Below are 17,826 nucleotides of genomic sequence, written 5' to 3'. Positions count from 1 at the left end.
GAAAATATTTTGAAAAATCCAAAGCATTTACAAGGTGCCAGGTGTAATCAAAATACCGGCTGGGGCTGATAGAGAATGAAGCTTGCCTTGGGCTGAAGGATCCATTTCTAAGGTCTCCTTAGAAATGGCCTCTGGTGGGATCTTTGGTTCCTTGCACACAGGATTCTGTATAAGCTACTTGAATGTCCCCAAGACATGGCAGGAAGCTGACTTTTCCAGAGGGCCTAACGGCGGAGGGAGATACGGAGGCCTCAGGGCTTGTATACCCTGAACTCAGATGTAACCTAGTGTCACTCTTCTTGGTTTCTGTTGGCCATGCAGACCAACCCTCGTACAGTGAGGGCGGGAATAGGCACAGGTGTGAAGATCAAGGGCCGTCCTAGAGGCTGGCTAACACCAAGGTGGTTGTAAAAATTTCTCTGTCTCATCTATGCCCTGCTTCCTGTAGTCCTGACCTGAGGTTTTTCTGTTAATCCCACTAGCTGACTGCTGCCTTTCTAATAATGCCCTCTTTTATTTAAGTTCACTGGCTCTGTTTTCTCTTGAGAAAAGGCAGCAGGAGACCTGGGCCAGAAGTGGCTGGGGCTCCCTTTAGACCAGGTGTTCAGGGAAGGCCTCCTTGAGAAGGAGCCATTTGCCCTCGACCTGATCAGAGAGGAAGAGCTAGTGGAGGAAGGGAGGAAGGAGGGCCACAGACGATGTTCTGAGGTAGGAGTTCAGAGGCCTGAATGGCTGAGGTAGCAAGCACATAAACACTTAGGGGAGGCCGGGCGTGGTGGCGCATGCCTGTAATCCCAGCACTCGGGAGGCTGAGGCAGGAGGATCGTTGTGAGTTCCAGGCCAGCCTGGGCTACAAAGTGAGCTCAAGGTCAGCCTGAACTGCATAGCGAGACCCTGTGTCAAAAAGACAAAAAAGAAAACAAACAAAATACTGAGGGGAGAGGTGATCAGGAGCCAGGTCACACAGGACTGTAAGGTCACAGTAAGGGTTTTGGATGCCCCTTGCTGAAACTGAAGCTGTCTGTTGTCCCAGACACCAGAGCCTGAGAAGGCTGAAGACCAGAGTCAAGCTCTCTTTATCTGGGAATCTGAATTAGCCAGGTCAAGTAAATACCTTTAACCAGATCATAATAAAGAAATTCTATACTCTGAATCCATTCTGACCTCTTCCTCCACCATGGGTTTTGTTAGCTGTCGGGTTTTCCAAGTTTTTGGTTGGGGTTCTTTTCTAAGTTTCTTAGTTCCTTTTGATAAATCCCAACTCAAATCTGCTGAGCTAAAGGGAAAGATTTTTGTTTACATTTAAGTCTGGGAATCCCAGCTAGAGAGTCTGCTCATCTGGTGGAGATGGGCAGCTACCCAGGACAGTAGGGGGCGGGACGGGGCGGGTGGATCTTGATGGATCCCTTCTGTTCTCATTACTGTATGCCCCTGAATTCATTCAACAAACACCTGATCAGTATCTGGCATGCCTGGGCTCTGCTTAGGCGTCAGTTTACAAAGATGACTGTGACACTGCTCCTCCTCTCGAGTAATCAAGTTAGATGTGAGGCCCAGGCCAAAGGTTGTTGAGCTCTGTTGCTTAGAAATTGGCAATATGGCCCATGGCCAACGACAACAAGCCCTAGGTACCCTGTTTTCTAGGAAGACAGATAATTTCCCTTCAGGATTTACTGAAGGAGTCAGAACTTGTCCTACATCTACTAGCCAAAACCCCAGTTTCCTCTTCCTTGCCCATATAACGATCCTGGGGAGGGCTTTGGTTTCATTGAGGAAGATAGTATGTCCAGTGGGAGGCAATTGAAGGGGTGAATGTGAGTGTGTGTGTGTGAGGGGTAGGGACCTCAAAGGGAGTCCTTCAGGGAGTTTGAGAGTGAGGCAAGACAGGGATGGTGTTCCCTGACGGGGATCTGCTTGGCGGTGGACTGTGCCTACGTGAGCAGGGACGGATAGGGATGGGGGAGAGGGCACTGTGGAGCAGCTGGCCAAGAATGCACGTGTTCTTGTGGGTCAAGTGCGCACTGCAGTAATTATCCGGCTGGAGCACCTTTCTGATGTCCCACAGAAGCAGGCTGACTGCTGGGCAGGACCCAGTCAGGGGGCAGCAAGGTGGGAGAGCTAATGCCTGAGCTGGATGCCCCCTGGTGGGGAACTGTGCAGTGGGGTAGTCCCCATAAAACTTACCCATGTGCCCCATGAGAAACCATGAATGGACACTTGCCACACCAGGCAAGGAGGACTGACCAATAGAGAGGGAGAGCTCTTGCCGGGACAGACATATTTGCAGGGATATTTGCTCTTTTTACTCCTTCCCATTTCAACAAGAGGGGGGGGGGTACTAGGGTACATCTCCCAACCAGGCCGTCTCCTCCCCGCTGGTTTTTACTTTGAGTGACAGGGTTCTGGCTCAAGTCAACCTTTCAGGGGAGAATAAAGCTTTGAACGACTTAATAGCAGAATGTGATCCAAAAGTAATGCAGTCTGCCCACTATGTCATTAAGGGATGGAAAAGGGAAATTCAACACAGCATGGCCAAAGGCAGAGATTAGGGGGAAAGCGTCATTATTATGCCCCATGGAGTTGACTCACCTTCGTACACTGGTTCTACAAGTAAACAGAATAACTGAAGCATGGCATGGCTGTACAGTTAGGCTGTAGTTTCCCTAGGTAAGCAGTCACTAGGTTCCGAGAGAGCCTGAGGGGAGAGGTCAGCAGAAGCCAGGTTGGCTGCTGGCAGGACTTCCTGGGGAGGAGCTCCCAAGCCCATCTTTGAAGGGAGAAACTAAGGGAGAGTGGAGGAATAGTGTCCCAGGCAGAGGTGAGAGCACAGAGCATTTGCAGTGGAGTGGGGTGGGAGCATTAGGCTGGAAGGGTGGAATTAGAGATGCAGGTCAGCAAGTCCAAGGCCTTGCAGCCCTGTGAGCTTGAGAAGTGAGGGCTCTTGCTTGTCACTTCAGATCTGGGAGGACGCAGTCAGGTTCACATATTAGCTAGGTCCCTGTGGTCACCAGATTCTGGCAGCACTGTAGATAGACACTCAGTCTCCAAGTATGCTTTGCATTCATTCACCTGGCCCTCTGACCCCTTCTCCAAAGCCATTTCCTTAGATTCCAAACTCCCGGGTCCTTGCTCTTCTGAATGTCCTTTGCCCTGTTTCTGTTGCTGAACCCTTCATCGTTTCCCTCTTTGATGGGACTCTGACTATTGCTGCCTCCCCTTAAATCATCTCCGCGCTCTCTTCCTCCGGCACACTCTTCTCAGCCCAACAAGGTTCTGTGCTTCCCCTGGGCCTCGCCACCAGTGCATGTCTCTTTGGGGTGTGCATGCACGGAAATATCTTCCCTTTATCTTGTCTGGTCTGCGCCCCATGGGGCAACCCGAAGGCTACTATTTGTTCTTTCACACATTAATTTAAGCTGCTTTAATTGCTGCTATGATATGTTTTATATAATATAATTAATGTTTTAATTCTGTGCACTTGCTTCCCCAGGCAGTTTTGTGAAAGGCCCAATTTTGGAATCAAGCAAATAAGGAATAAGTAATGGCTCAAAATATTATAGTAACGCCCCCCTCCCAAAGGAATTAAAACTGTGCTTGTATTTTCAAAGGGGATTAAAAAGAGAAAAGATATTTTAATCTTCTCTTTATCCTGGGCATGATCGGGTGGCTTTAGTGAAGACTCCTGGATCCTGATTCAAGTGTTTCTGGCCTATTTGTATCTGACCACCACACCTTTTATCCACGGGCCATTGAAGCTTGAAGTCTGTTGAGGCTGCCAGCTTTGTGTCCACCTTCCCTCAACCCCTTTTGTGAGCAAGGCTGTGCTTGGGGTCAGAAGTTACTGAATTCAATGACTCATGTATTTATTCATTCAAAAACGGTGTATTGGTGTCCTACGATGTGCTCCAGACTGGGATAGATTCGGCTTTACCCTCAAGGGTCTCACAATCAAGTGGGACCAGGCAGATACAAGCGATGGCCTCGCATGTTAAATGCTGGAGCATGTTAAACGCGGGAGATGCAGGCTCAAGGAAGAGCCTCGAGGCTAACGTTTTATGAGTCCTGTGATCCCATGAAAGACTGGTTCACCCAATAAATGCCTGTCTCTAAGAGCTGGATGGGAGCTGGGATGGAACAGAACCCGATGGGTACTCAAGGATGGGTGGATGGGGAGGCCGAGAAGCTGCGCTCACAGGAGGGAATTTCCTTTGAAATAGAGCGAAACTGAATTGGGACACCCGTTTCCTTGAAACCCCTCCCCTTGCTCCAGCAGCGGCCTTCCCGTTTTCTCAGGTGGGTGGTTGGGGGGACTTCCTCAAGGGTCTCTATCCACAGTGGAGACGCTTTCGGTTCTGCTGGAATTCCCGGAGGCGGATGGGGGGTGGGAGGGAGCCCTGGGGGGGTCCCTGTGGAGCCCCCCAGCACCCACGGGGATCCCTCTCTCCTTCCCCCACCCTCTTGGAAGCAGGCTGGCTCGGGGCCTGTCTCTACATAGTCTATGGGTTCGGAGGTGAGGAGTTAGTGCCCTTTCTGGGACCAAGCTTCTCCGGGCCTACCCTGTGGAGCGCGTCCCTAAACTCCCCAGGAGAAGCGAGGATTAGAACTGCTGGGAAGGTCCTGGGGAAATCCCTGGGCTGTGTCCAGCCACGGGTGCCGCCCCCATCTCGCAGGCTGATGCGATTGGTCCTCAAAGACCCCGCCCATATCCTAGGCGGGGCCTTAGGCGGGGGCAGAAGAGTTACTAGAGGCCCCGCCCGCGCGCCCCTCGCTCCTGCCACTCGGGTTTCACCCCGCCATGGTTCGCTTGGCGTTGTGGTGCGTCCTCTGGGGCTATTTGCTGACAGCCGTGAGTAGTTTCTGTCTCGACTCGACTGCGATTGGGATTTGAGACTGGGGAAATGGGAAGGCAGGAGAAGGAAGACTTAGCGATAGAGACTTTCCTAGTTGATTTTGGGGGGACAGAAGGGTGTGTGGAAGCTAGGCAAGTCACCCCAGATCCTGGCTAAAAATAAGGTGGGCTGCTTCTTCTGCCAGATTATTAGGATCCCGGGTAGCTCACAGAGAGCTTGACGGAGGCACTACGGCACAAAAGTGCCTGGACGGTGTGGATGGGTTGGGGTTTAGAGAGCCTCCATCTCTATCTGAGCAGAAAGGTGGCGTCTGGGTTTGCTTTCGCCAGTCGCAGAGACCGGAAGGGCTTTCAAAGGGGAGGAGGAGGTCGCCCAAGGGATGGGGTGGGTCCGACCTGTTGCTTGTGCCTTTCCCCTTGTGGAAGGAGGCCAGCCTCCAGTGCTTGTGATCTTGCCAGCTGGGGCTACCTTCTTTCAGAGCGTTTTGTGGGAACAAGGGGATGCAGGCAGAGACCTGTGTACTTGTTTTGGGAAGGCTCACTTCACACTCCTAACCCCCACCCCAATCCTGGGTGAGCCAATTTAGGAGGAGGTCCCAAGGTTATGTCTCCTTTTCTTGAAGATGACATAGGGGACGCCTGTGGGAGATAAACAGTTCATGGGACCCAGGAAAGGCCTGGGAGACCAGCAGGGGTTTCTCCAGGTACCAGCAGAGCTGAGATCCAACCAAGCATATCACTGGGTTTTTCAGAAGCCCACACTTGACTCACTTTTGGTTCAAATGTATTTCTGTAGTTCCTCATTCTGGAGGCTGGGAACTCCCCAAGTACCTGGCTCTCTCATCCCAGCCCCTGGGCCTCCCCCTTTCTTCAGGGACTGTGGAGTCTGGCAAGAAGCTGGGACAGGAATGACCCATGGGGTGTGTGTGTGTGTGTGTGTGTGTGTGTGTGTGTAAGTGTAAGCAGGGAGGGCGTCAATCATAAGGGAAGAGAGTGGAGAAGCTGCTTTGGTTCCAAACTTTCATTTTCATTCTAGGGAATGGCTCCTAGGGAGGAAGCAGGCAGGAGGAAGGCCTCACTCAGGGAGTGGAGGGAGAGCTGGAGAGGATGAGGGAAAGGTTACCTGGGCTTCTCAAGAGCAGCTCTTATGCTCTCATAACCCCCAATTTGGGCTCCAGGTACAGGCTGGGCTGTGACAGTTGCAGGGGTTAAATGCTGAGATCTTCCTGTGCATCCGTCATGCTCTGAAAACACTACAAAGCGCTACATATAGTCTCCATCTGACTCTTCCTGACTCCTGCATTATACAGATAAGCAAACCGAGGCTCAAGAAGGGGAATTGCCTTGCCCAGAGTTTTATAACTCACTAATGGTAGAACCTGGATATGAATCTACATCTGTTAATTTCTAAGCTGTTTCCTTACCGGGTGAGTCTCCAAGCCCTGGTCCTGAAATCTTTTTGGCAGAAGTACAGGAGCTGTGGGGGCTGGGCACTGGGGACTGACAAGTTTTCAGGCCGGGAGCTGTTTTTCTCATAGTTTTGAAGATGAGGGACTTGCCTTGCTCTGGGAGTGTGGAGGCAAGGGTCACAGGTAGTGCCTCGGAGTGTGCTGGGAGGGGGGAGTAGCCTTTTCTATTTCCTTCCCCATTTTGGGTAAGATGTATTTCTGTAAGTAATCTTCTTAGATACCAGGTTGAATGAAAACTGAAAATTAGTTGGATCCCAGACAGGCAGCCAGTTAGCCAGTGTGCTGGGCATCTAACAATATACTCATCTATGTGTGATGATTGAAACTGTCATTTAATGAGTACTTACTATGGCCTGGAGTCCAGTGGTGGCGAGGCTATGGCACGTGTGCCTCAGCGGGCTGTTAGTATCATAGAAACCTCTAAAAGGTTCACCATCGCTGGTCTAGATACTAAGCCAGGCTATATACATATATTTCTTTTCATCTTCACAACCCAACCTGCAAGGCAAGTATTATTACTCCTATTTTATTTGATTTTTGTTTTGTTTTGTTTTGTTTTCCTGTACCGGGAATCAAACTCACGACCTCGCTCTTGCCAGGCAGGCGCTGTGCCACTGAGCTAAATCCCCAGCCCTATTATTCCCACTTTAAAGACAGGGAAGCTAAGGCTAGAAAAGCAGACTAAGTTGTATGTATTACAAAGTGTAGAGCCTAAAGCTATCTCACTGTCAAACCTGTGCTCTTTTTGCTGCTGTTCTCAAGGTGTGGGATAATTTTAGGGAGCACATGGATATAGAACTAAAGATGGATTCATTTGCTAGTTCTTTTTTTTACAGTCCTCCTCATTTTTTTTCAAGGAGGAAGTCTCTGGAGCTGGAATATAGTTAATGCCTCTCAAAAGCTTCCTAATCCTCCTTTTAAACTAAAATCAAGAGTGGGCCTGGGGTGGAGGGCCTTTATTTAGCAAGCCAAACAGCTAGCTGAGGTTTAATAGCATTGTTTTGTTTCTGTTGAATTTATTTTTAGGGTTTCCTTTTACTTATGAGAAGTGATACTGGTTCTTCTCGCATGACAATGATGAAAGGTTTACATTTAAGAGAAAACTATTTCAATAGCACAAGGCAAGTAATAGCACGGGTAGTGTCTGGACATCATGGAGACAGTGCAGGCAGAACACAAGTTGATGGAAAGAGGGTGTGTTGAGACCTGAGTTCTCATTCAGATTATGTCCTCAGGGCCCTGGGCAAGTGACTCAGCCTCTTTGGTGGTCGGTATCAATCTCTGTAAAATGAAAGAGTTGGATTTTATCCTCCCAGCTCCACAATCCTCGCATTTTATGAGGAAGGGCTTTGGTGAACAGATCGTGCAGAGTTGAAGGGAGAAACCATGATGGGGCTGGGAGCAGGGACGGAAGAGGAACAGAATAGGAGGAAGAGGCCACGTGCTCATTCTAGCCTTACCGAGGCCTGCGGCCAGCCAAAGGCAGCCGGCCTCAGGACTCCAGGGAGACACTGGAATCCTCTTGCCTTGTAGTCATTGGAAAGAGTAAAGACGCAGGAATCAAGCAGATTCGTTCAGTTCAGAAAATGCTATGGGTTTCCAGTGCGATTGCTTTGTAAAATATCAGAATGATTCTCTGGGTGCTGTTATAAATCAGATCAGTCAACAGTTTTTTTTTTTTTTTTTTTTTAAACAAACACACCCACTACCCTTGGGACTCCATTTTTCTGCTTTGGACTTCCACATCAGTTGCAGCTTGTGTGCTGGCTGCCTTTTAACCTCCCTGCTAAGGAAGCAACAGCAAAGACTTCACGATCCCTTCCAGTCACACAATTCTGTTTATAGGTCCGCCCAAATGCATCTTCTGTATGCGGAGAAAATCAATTCCTACATAACAGTGTATGCTGTAATAAGTGCCCACCAGGTAAGATGCCACCCATGTAACCCCCCCAGGGGACCCCTCTTGGTTTGCTGCAAGATCAAGACCCCATGTATTAATTGTAAAATCAAGTCTGACATGCCCATTTCTCCTCTCTGCCTTGCTTTCAGAATGTTCTGGGTTCCCTCTCAATGGGGTTTCTGTCTCTTTCATCTCCCCTCCCTGACTCTGAAGGGCCTGACACTTTAATTTTTGATCCCCTCCAACCAGATCATGTTGTGATTAGGGTCTGACTCACTGAGTTGGCCAGAGCTACCTCATTTCCTGTTTTCCAGGAGAGAAGCTGGTGGATGAATGCACAGAGTTAAAGCAAACACAATGCGTTCGCTGCACGAAAGGCGAATACCTAGACACCTGGAACACAGAGAGACACTGTCATGTCCACAGACACTGCGACCCCAGTGGGTGAACTGCTGGGAAAGGGATGCTTGGTAGCTGGCTGATTTCCTTGAGGGGACAGCCATTTGATTTTGGTAGCTAGGGTCTGTTCTGATTGGCTGGAGTTTGGGTTGTACTGGTTGTTAAATAAGTTGATTGCTATCCTTAACTGCAAGAGGGTCTAAGAAAAACAGTAGGCAATGTGAGGAGTGGGGTGTTCAGCATGGCCCAGCAAGGGGTTCTCATCCTTCATGCTCATCTCTGCTCAGATCTAGGGCTCCAGGTCCAGAAGGAGGGCACTTTAGAAACAGACACCACTTGTGTCTGTAAGGAAGGCCAGCACTGCACTAATAACGCGTGCGAGCACTGTGATCTACACACCCCCTGTGGCCCTGGACTTGGGGTCAAGCAGCTGGGTAAGTAGCCCTGCGTGAGAACCAGCTCTGCAGGCAATAGAGAAGAGCTGGGGGGTCAAAGGTGAGGGGCTGGGCAGTGGGCATTTAGCCCCAGGGGGAGTGGGAGTAGAGATTCCAAGGTGAGCTTGCCCACTGGAATGAGCAGGAAGCGGGGCCCCTTATATTCTTTGCCCTGCTATGAGTATGTGCCTTGGGAGGGCCATGGAGGAGTCCCGCTGGGCTGCAGCCTGGCCTGGTAGAGCAGTCCTCTATCAGGGCAGCAGTTCTGTCCACTGACTCCCTTGAGAGCCGGGCCAGTGGCCCATCTGATGGTCAGTGTGCCCTCCCTTCCCGCTCCCAGGTACAGAGGCTTCTGATACCATCTGTGAACCCTGCCCGAATGGCTTCTTCTCCAATGTGTCATCTGTTTCTGGAAAGTGTCACCCTTGGACAAGGTATAAGGACTCACCTCCTAGAGTGGATGAACCCTGCCTCAGTCTCTCCAGCCACCCGTCTTTCAGTCCCGTATCTTCCAGGGCCACACATTTGTACACCTGTGAAATATCTACAGAGTGATCTTCTGGCCAACCTAAAGGGCACTTTCTGCATTTTTCTCGCCTGCTGTCTCTTAGTGTGATGGGTACTGTCCATCTCCCAATTTTCTCAGAACTCTTCCGCCTTGGGCATATTGGGGTGCTCTCTGTGCCCCTCCTTCTGCCCCTCTGCCCACACCCCATTGTGCCCCTTCTTGGGCCCTCCTGTCCACATCTCTTCCTTGGGTGAAAGGCACGTGATGGCCCTGGACATTCACCCCACGAGCCTCTCTCTTTCTCTCTGATTTCAGCTGCCACGTCCTGTCCATCTGGCCTGAGAGTTTTAGGAATCCATCTCGTCACTTAGTTGGCCTCATCACTGTGGTGTAGTGATACCTCCCCGCCAGACCCTGCCCCTCGTGGATCCCCTTCAGCTGGTTCTCCTGGCTCTTCCCAAAGTGAGCTTTCCACAGCTCCTTGGGGACCATGACACGCTCTGATTTTTTTTTTTTTTTTTTCGGTACCGGGAATTGAACTCACGACCTCACGCTTGCCAGGCAGGCGCTTGTGCCACTGAGCTATATCACCTGGCCTGACACTCTCTGATTTAAAATGCTTCATGGCTCTGTGTCACCTGAGGAGGAAATCCAGACTCCTTGGGCAGCATGTGCCTCCAGCTGTATTTCCTTATCCCTTCTCTTGAATCCCGCTGACGTGCTATTTGCGATCCCCTGAGGACACTGTTCATTCTCTTGCTTCAAACTCCTCCACCTGGAAGAACCCGTAAGCGCATGCCCCATTAACTTTTTACATTGAATTTTTAAAAATGGGTAAAACAGGCATACTGGACAGAAGATATAAAAGGGCCCACAGTGATGGATCTCCCTCCTACTCGTGCCCCTCAGCCTCCCAGTTCTCCAGGGCTGCCTCCGTTCTTGTGTGTCCTTCCAAAGCTCTGTGTATGAACAAATGTGAGCACACACCCACATCCACACATGCACATTCATATTCTCTCTCCTTTGGTCGCACAAGTTGGAGCACATCACGTATACGTTGTTTATTGTGTGCTTTTCCCTGGTGGCCTTTTTTCTTCCCCCATCCGTCCCTGGGGCCTGGAAGAGAGTCTGCTGTGGAGTAGGTGCTCAGTCTTTGCTAGCAAGAGTTGGTGACAATTAGAGGCTCCCAGGCTAGAGTCAGATTGGCACACTGCCCCGCAGTTAACCTGCAGCTCAGTAGATGTGTGGCTGTCTCCTCTGAACCATGGCGTCTTTATCTGCATAATGGGAGTGCTGTCCTCCCACAACACTTGAGAAAAAGACACATAAAAGTGTTTGTCAACTGCTGTAAACTCATATAAGGCTAAACTGTGTGATTTCCCTGCAGCTTTTCTCTCTTTCTCCCTCCTTTGATGGGTTTTCCTTTGTAATGCCCTTCTCTGTTCACGCCTGCCTGCTCCTCTGGGGGCTGCCTGGGACCAGGTGTCCCTCGTCTCCCGTAGAGTCTCCTGTGTGCCTCTTGGCTGCCCTCTCTTCTGCAGTCTCTCCTCCTCTGGGCGCCCTGGCCAGCTGATCCTCTCACTAGTTAGGTCATCTGGTTGGATGCTGCTGAGACTCACCAGCTGCATCTGGTGGAAACCTTCGTGTCTGGTTATTGTCGATCTGGCTGTCCACAGTTCCCTAACACTATCCTGCTCTCCCTCCCATCACACTGGTCATGTAGCTGGAATGCACTGCTGTTCTATGTTTTATATCCTTCAGGGTCCTCTCAGGTCTTTCTTCCACAGGGAAATCTTTACTGATGACACTTAGACCAGAGCTTCTCAACTGGTGGCAGTTTTGCTCCCTGTGGGACATGGGCCATGACTGGACATCTTTCAGGTCACAACTGGGGAGAAAGGTGCTCTTGACACCTAGTGGGGACAGGCCAGGGATGATGCTAAACATCCTACTATGCTCAGACAGCCCCCAACCCCCTGCCCACAACACAAAATTGTCCAGCCAGGAGGTCACTGGTGCCGAGGTTGAGGAACTGGCTGCCTTACACTGAACTCATCACGTCTCCATTCCAGCCATTGTGTATTGTGACTCTAAACAATGCTCCTTTCATTTTGGTCTGTGTTACCAAGCTTGACACTCACCATCGACTCTTGTCTTTGTTAGTCCTGCAAGATATGCCACTATGCTTTTCTTGCACTCGAGTTCCATAAGAACAGAGCTGGTGCCATTCCTATAAAATCCAGCATAGACTGCTGCACGTAACACATGCTCAGTGAACCTGGACTTGCTGAGCATTGACAGCCTCCCTCTGGGGTTGGACGTTTTATGGTTGGGAAGACCTAATACTATTTCTGTCTGTCTGTGCGCACATGTGTCTGTGTGTAGCTGTGAGAACAAATACCTGGTGGAGCTACAGGCAGGAACCAACGTGACTGACGCTGTCTGTGGTGAGTCCTGGAGCATGGCCCCTGGTGGCATTCTAGGAAGTTGGGGACTGATGGGAGAGCCTGAGGCACAGAGGGACACCAGGTGGGGGAGGGGCGGGAGGTGAAATGAGAGGAGGAGGAAGGCTGGGGTGTGGCATCCAGCTTTACCACTTCCTTGGGAGCTTAGGCCAGTTACTTCCCCTTTCTGGGCATCAGTTTCTTTATCTGTAAAATGGAACAACAATAGCAACTTCCCTAGTGGGTTAGTGTGGATACCACACGTGGGTTCCGGTGCTTTGGAGACACACCATAAATACTGTTCTGTGACTCCATCCTTCAGTGCCAGCATGCTGTGACACTGTCCACTGTTGGTCTCAGTTTTACTGTTAGAATGAGGAGGTTGGCCTACATCACAGGGTATAAACTCAGACAGCTACAGGGACTAGGCAGGTCATGTTAATGAGTGAAAAGGGTCAGAGGTAAGAAGAGTACATTCTTTTTGCTTTTTCTCAAAATTGACTTTCCTCTTGGCAGGGCTGGCCTAGAAAGAGGTGAGGGAGGCACTTGGCCCAGTGTTTAAAGGAGTGACTTAAAATGCAGTAATCAAATGGACAGCATCTTGATGCAATATTTAAAAATCAAAATGCCAAAAAAAAAAACCAAAAACACAAAACCCTCATGATGAATAGAATAGCAAAATTTTGCATCAGGACAGACTCTAACCTTATGTTTGCATGACCCTGCCTCACTCTACCCTAATTTTGGCCCTGGTCCCAATGAAACTTTATTTTAAAAAAGGTGGCCGGCATTAGGGCCATCATTTGCTCCCTTGGTGTCTGCTGGCTGATTTTCAAAATGTGGCATTAAAAAAATTACTTGATTCTTCATTTTTTTTTTTTTTTTGGTGTCCTCTTCAGTTTGTTTGAAGTATCAAACAAAGTGTTTGTATCCCTTGCCTCACGCTAGAGACTACCTGCCCCTTGATCTTTCTTTTATCTGCTCACTTAGAAGACAGACGTGAGCCCAAGAAATACTTTCCTCTATGTCTGTTCTAAAGCAGGAGTGCAACTGGAACTGGACCTTAGTGTCTGGCAGAGTAGGAGTGTTAGAGAAGCAGGCCAGCCAGCCACCCCTCCCCGGTTCTAGCTGATGGCGCCAGGTGGAGATCCTGGCCCTCATGGGCTTCCCCCCCCCCCCGCCTGAGTTTGTGAGACTAGATGCTCAGATTTTAAATATGGCATCTCCTAATTTTGAAATGTTGGCAGGTACCTCAAAGCATTAAAAAAATGTGCTGGTCACCCCTAAAGACATCTGCCAACCAGCTTTCCCCAAAGAGCCACTCATTGGAAACGTCTGATGTAGATAAGGTCAGACATTGGCAGATTTCAGAGTCTGGCAAGGGACAGCGCTTTGGGCATGGGGGTGGGAGCAACTGTGCGGGGAGGTGCACACTGAAGTCTCGATTTCTCCAGGTTTCCAGAATCGGAGTCGAGCCCTTCTGGTGATCCCCATCGTTGTCGGGGTCCTGATTGCCATCTTGTTGATGTGTCTTTACTTCACTGAGTTCCCAGGTGGGGAGAGGGAAGGAGAAGGAGGCGGGAGGGAGGGAGGAAAAAAAGCACAAAAGAACGTTTCTGGTCCCGATCTGGCCTCTGCAACTCCACAATCCTTTCCTTCCTTTAGGAAGGGTGTTCAGGAAGCCGAAGGATAAGGTAGGTCACCCCTGGGACTGGGGCAGGGTTTTGGCAAGCTGGAAAGATTGACTTGTTGTCGCCTGTGGGGCAGGAAAACCGATTCAGAGTCTGTCTCGGCAGCCAGGAGGATGGCAGCAGGACAGGCTACTCTCACCCCCACCCACTCCTATGTTTCAGCTTGACTCCTTTTGTCCACTCACTCAGTCCTGGGCTGTCACCTCCCCAGAGCTCACCTCGCCCTAGGGCGGCCCTGGCATGATTGGCAAAGTCTAATCCTGGCGGTCATTTACTCCTTCCCTAGCATTTAACATGAGGGGGCCCACCCCTTTGGGCCTTGGAAGGGTCCAGTGGGTGGGGGACAAAGGGGCAGCTCCTTGAAACCACGGGCTGTCACTCCGGAAGCCAGAGGATTCTTGTCACTCTCAGCCTGGCCAGCAGGGGGCGGGCGGCACCCAAAGAATCTGCACTGGCTCGCTGTTTGGAAAGGGGGAAGCGACTTGGCAGCGGACCTGCTTCGCAGGGACCGGCCTCTCCAAGGCACAGCTGGCCCTGTTCCTGGGGTAACTTCACACCTTGGCTTCCCAGGCCCTCCACGATAAGGCTGAGTGGCAAGGTCCTGTGGAAACGATTGATCCGGAGGATTTTCTTGGCCACAACACTGCTGCTCCAGTGCAGGAAACTTTGCACGGATGCCAGCCAGTTACCCAGGAGGATGGCAAGGAGAGCCGCATCTCAGTGCAAGAGAGACAGTGAGACGGTGCCTAGCTAGGACCACGGCAGCATGGGCACAGAGCACCTGACCGGAGAACCTGCAACTTCTGCAGTGGGGATGGCAGGAAGAGGAGAGGTTAGCGCTGACCAGACACGGGCCCCTCTGCCTGCACTGCTGGAGTCTGAGGGCAGCCCTAGGCTCAGCATGAGAAGCAGGACACAGTTCACCTTCGAGAACCTTGCGTACCAGTTCTGGAGCCCATCCAACTTCCCTGCTTGCTTTTCAAGATGGAGAGGGAACTTGTGTTGGGGGAATACAGGAATACCCACCAAGCCTCCCAACCCAACCAAGCAGATTGGGGACCAGGCCTGTACCATGTGATTTCCACGAGCCCAGGGAGGCAGAGACACCAATGCCGACCGCAACGTTGTCTGTCGCCATGAAAAACTGGCGGCCACCTGACTGCCCATCCACAGGAGACTGGCTAAAGAGGATTGTAATCATTTATACAACAGGATCTCAAAAACACTGCCGCATGAGAAGAAAGACTGTGGGAGGATAGGGATGAAAACTGCAAAACAATATATATACACGCTAGATATAAAAAATGCAACAGTGTATACAATACTGTGTATATATTGATATATAAATATAGAAGAATTGTGGATATATGTATAAAAACAACATGTTATATATGTAGGCAAACTGAGGATTCTAGAAGGATATACAGAAAACCCCGACTCGAAGAGTGGTGATGTCTGGGTGGGGGACATTTGGCTTTCCCATAATGCTTCATTTTTTTCCCAAAGGAAAGTGAATTCATATAATACTTATGTAATTAAAAAAGATCATCAAACATGCAAAAAGAAAAACAGGGTTGGACATGCTGGTGACACTGGCTGTCTAACTTGCTGTCAGGCTCCCGGAATTAGGGCGCTTTCTGAGGATAAGAATGGCCCCAGGCTGCTCCCCTCTGGATCAGTTTCCATGGTGTACTCATGGCAAGTGTGCAAGGCACTCTGCCTTTGATTCATGTTCACCAGACTGCCTTCCAGAGCAGGCGGGGTCTGCATCCCTCCCTCTTTCACAGAGGAGGAAATACAGGCCCAGAGAGACGAAGTGACTTGCCTGTGACCACACGGCAGTGTGCAGAGGTGCCATGCTCAGAGCTTCCCAGTCTTGGTCTTAGCTTCTCCCAGATCTGCCTGTTCTCTGGAACCTACGTCTGTCACTCCTTCCAGGGAGATCCTGGGTCTCCACTGCCGTTTGACCTCACTGCTCTGGGAGCTGCTGCTTCTCGGTCAGATGGTGCCCCTTCCACTCCCAGCAGCATCTCAGGATAAAAATAAATCGTCCTGTTCTCTTTTCCTGCTGTGCCAACTGAGGGGGAGCCTAGCCAGGAGGAGCAGCAGATGGAGTAGGAGCGGGGGGTGGGGGGAGGGAGGCTGGAGGACAAGGAGAAGGAAGAGTAATGCAAAGTGCTGTGCAGGGCCCTGGCACGGAGACTGGGGGGAGTTTTAATCCAGGCATCACCACCTTGCCCAGCAAGACACCACTCTGGATCTCCGCAGCGCATCCTGTGGGCTGGCAGGTGGGGGTGAAGAGTGGTTGCCCTGACCCAGGTTCTGAGGGCAGCTGGGAGCCAAGAGAGAGGCACCTGGCTTGGCAGACTTCCTGGAAGAGCTTCAGGAACCATTTGGAGGCACCAGGTGCAGGTCCTTGGTTTAGAAAGCAGAGCAAAGTGGAGGAGGCAGGAAGGGGGGCATTGGGACCTAATCTTCAACCCCTGCCTAGAGCCCACATGCAAGCAGTACTGACTTCTGTGTAGTGGTGTGGTGGAAAGACCCAAAAAGTCTGCCGTCTACTGCCTGTGTGATCTTGGGTGAGTCACTGTCACCTCTTTGCCTCCCAGGTGCCTTGTCTGGTGATGCTGGCAGTGTGTACAGAGATGTTGCAGCTGCCTCTTGTGCTCTGCCCTCGGTCAGAGATCTCAGATATGGATGAGCACCAGAACCACCTGTGAGGTTGTTATGGGATGGATGCCCCCCCAGTCTTTCTGACTCAGTAGGTCAGGAATGGAGATCAGGAGTGTGCATTTCTAGCAAGTAGTTAGGTGGTACTGTTGCCTCTGGTCCAGGAATCACACTTTGAGAACCGCTGCCTTTGGTATTTACATTGCTGTGTCAGCCGCTGGCTGCCTTCCTGGCACCTGGGGTTGCTTGCTCCCGCCTCCCCAGTCTTGAAGACGTATGTGGTGCCGACGTAGGCTGGGCAAAGCTGTCGCTGGGACAGTTACTGCTCTGGAGAACATCCGCTCAGCCAACCAGGGTCTCAAGCATCCTTCCCTTTGGGGAGGACACGTGTGAGGTGTGTCCTACACTTCTTCCTGGGCTCCCAGTAGGGACTGAACCCCACATACACACTGTGGGAGTCTGCAGTGGTTTCTGCCCCCGTCGAATGTCACTTTTCCACCGCTTCCTGGGCTCAGCTCTCCAGCCTGTATTCATCCCTTGTCCCAAGTGTGCTCCTGGGAGAGGTTTCCCCTGAGACTCAGCAGATAGCTTCGTGCCTGCGACCGAGGGCAGAGAGGATTATTCATGGTGAGTATCAGAACCACATGATACACTAGCAAATTCTAACAAGTTTTGGTTTTAATGCAGTTTGCTTAGGAATTTTTCTGCAGCCTCGGGAAGCTTATTCTCCGGTTTGATGTTTTTGCCCCCAGACTTGTGATGAAGGGCTGGTGCCCTGCGTGTTCTAAGTATCCTGTCAGTTGTGAAAATAGTGCGTCGGACCAACCTCCTCCAGGTGTAGGGTCCACCCTGGCCCATAGAGGGGTGGCTGTGAGGCATGCATCAACCAGGAGGTGGCGCCAATGTCACGTCCAAAGACTCCAATGGAGGCTGGAACCCTGAGCGAAGTTGGCTTTGCCGATACTGGCTCCACTGGCTCATATTCATACTCGGGAGGCCTTTTTTCCTTTGCCTAGGCTCCCTGCAGCCTCTCCTGTGTGACCCCATCCATCCCCGGTTGTCAGCCTCCTTGTGAACTACTTTAACAAACATGGACTGTGTCCTTGCTGTGTGCCTCAATCCCGAGACAGGACTACACATTGATAGGACTAAGTGTGCACTGGCCGCTCGGTATGTGCTGGGCACAATACTAAGAACCCTACATGCGTTGTCTTGATTCGTATGACAACTCCCTAGATGCTGTGGTCTCTCATAACACCCATTTTATGGATGGGGCTCAGAGGTCAAATGACTTGATAAGATCCCAAGAGTTAGAGCTGAGATTTGGGCCTAACTAGGTTCGCCCAGAAGCCTGTAGCTTTTGCCTGATCCATGAGTAGGGGACACAGCCACATGCTAACAGGACATCAAGCTAGTGTGACCTTTCAGAAGAGACGGGCCCCAAGAGGGCAGCTGACCTCTA

The 17,826-nt window shown here is 50.8% G+C and overlaps 1 protein-coding gene across 2 annotated transcripts; it reads left to right on the top strand.

The window, feature by feature from the left end:
• The first annotated feature begins 4,732 nt into the window (after positions 1-4,732).
• On the top strand, positions 4,733-15,072 carry Cd40 (CD40 molecule, TNF receptor superfamily member 5). Of its 2 annotated transcripts, XM_013518290.1 has the most exons (10): positions 4,786-4,846; positions 6,160-6,276; positions 8,164-8,242; positions 8,533-8,658; positions 8,905-9,051; positions 9,392-9,485; positions 11,945-12,006; positions 13,458-13,556; positions 13,669-13,697; positions 14,265-15,072. In XM_013518290.1, exons 2-10 carry the CDS (start codon positions 6,235-6,237, stop codon positions 14,430-14,432), a joined length of 846 nt encoding a protein of 281 aa, XP_013373744.1. In that variant the 5' UTR covers positions 4,786-4,846; positions 6,160-6,234; the 3' UTR covers positions 14,433-15,072. The 2 variants fall into 2 exon arrangements, with proteins under 2 accessions (XP_005392442.1, XP_013373744.1); XM_005392385.2 differs by lacking the exon at positions 6,160-6,276 and having other exon boundaries at positions 4,733-4,846.
• The last annotated feature ends 2,754 nt before the right edge of the window (positions 15,073-17,826 follow it).

Source organism: Chinchilla lanigera, unplaced genomic scaffold, assembly GCF_000276665.1.
Source record: "Chinchilla lanigera isolate Chin_1 unplaced genomic scaffold, ChiLan1.0 scaffold00044, whole genome shotgun sequence".
Taxonomy (NCBI): Eukaryota; Metazoa; Chordata; class Mammalia; order Rodentia; family Chinchillidae; genus Chinchilla; species Chinchilla lanigera.
This window is presented reverse-complemented; position numbering and strand designations above follow the sequence as displayed.

What these genes read in the sequence shown, in the direction of transcription:
- Cd40 (XM_005392385.2), top strand. Translation starts at nt 4,796, where the DNA reads ATGGTTCGCTTGGCGTTGTGGTGCGTCCTCTGGGGCTATTTGCTGACA. An exon ending in CTGTAATAAGTGCCCACCAG is followed by an intron (nt 8,243 to 8,532) that starts GTAAGATGCCAC and finishes CCTGTTTTCCAG; the next exon opens with GAGAGAAGCTGGTGGATGAA. An exon ending in AAGTGTCACCCTTGGACAAG is followed by an intron (nt 9,486 to 11,944) that starts GTATAAGGACTC and finishes GTCTGTGTGTAG; the next exon opens with CTGTGAGAACAAATACCTGG.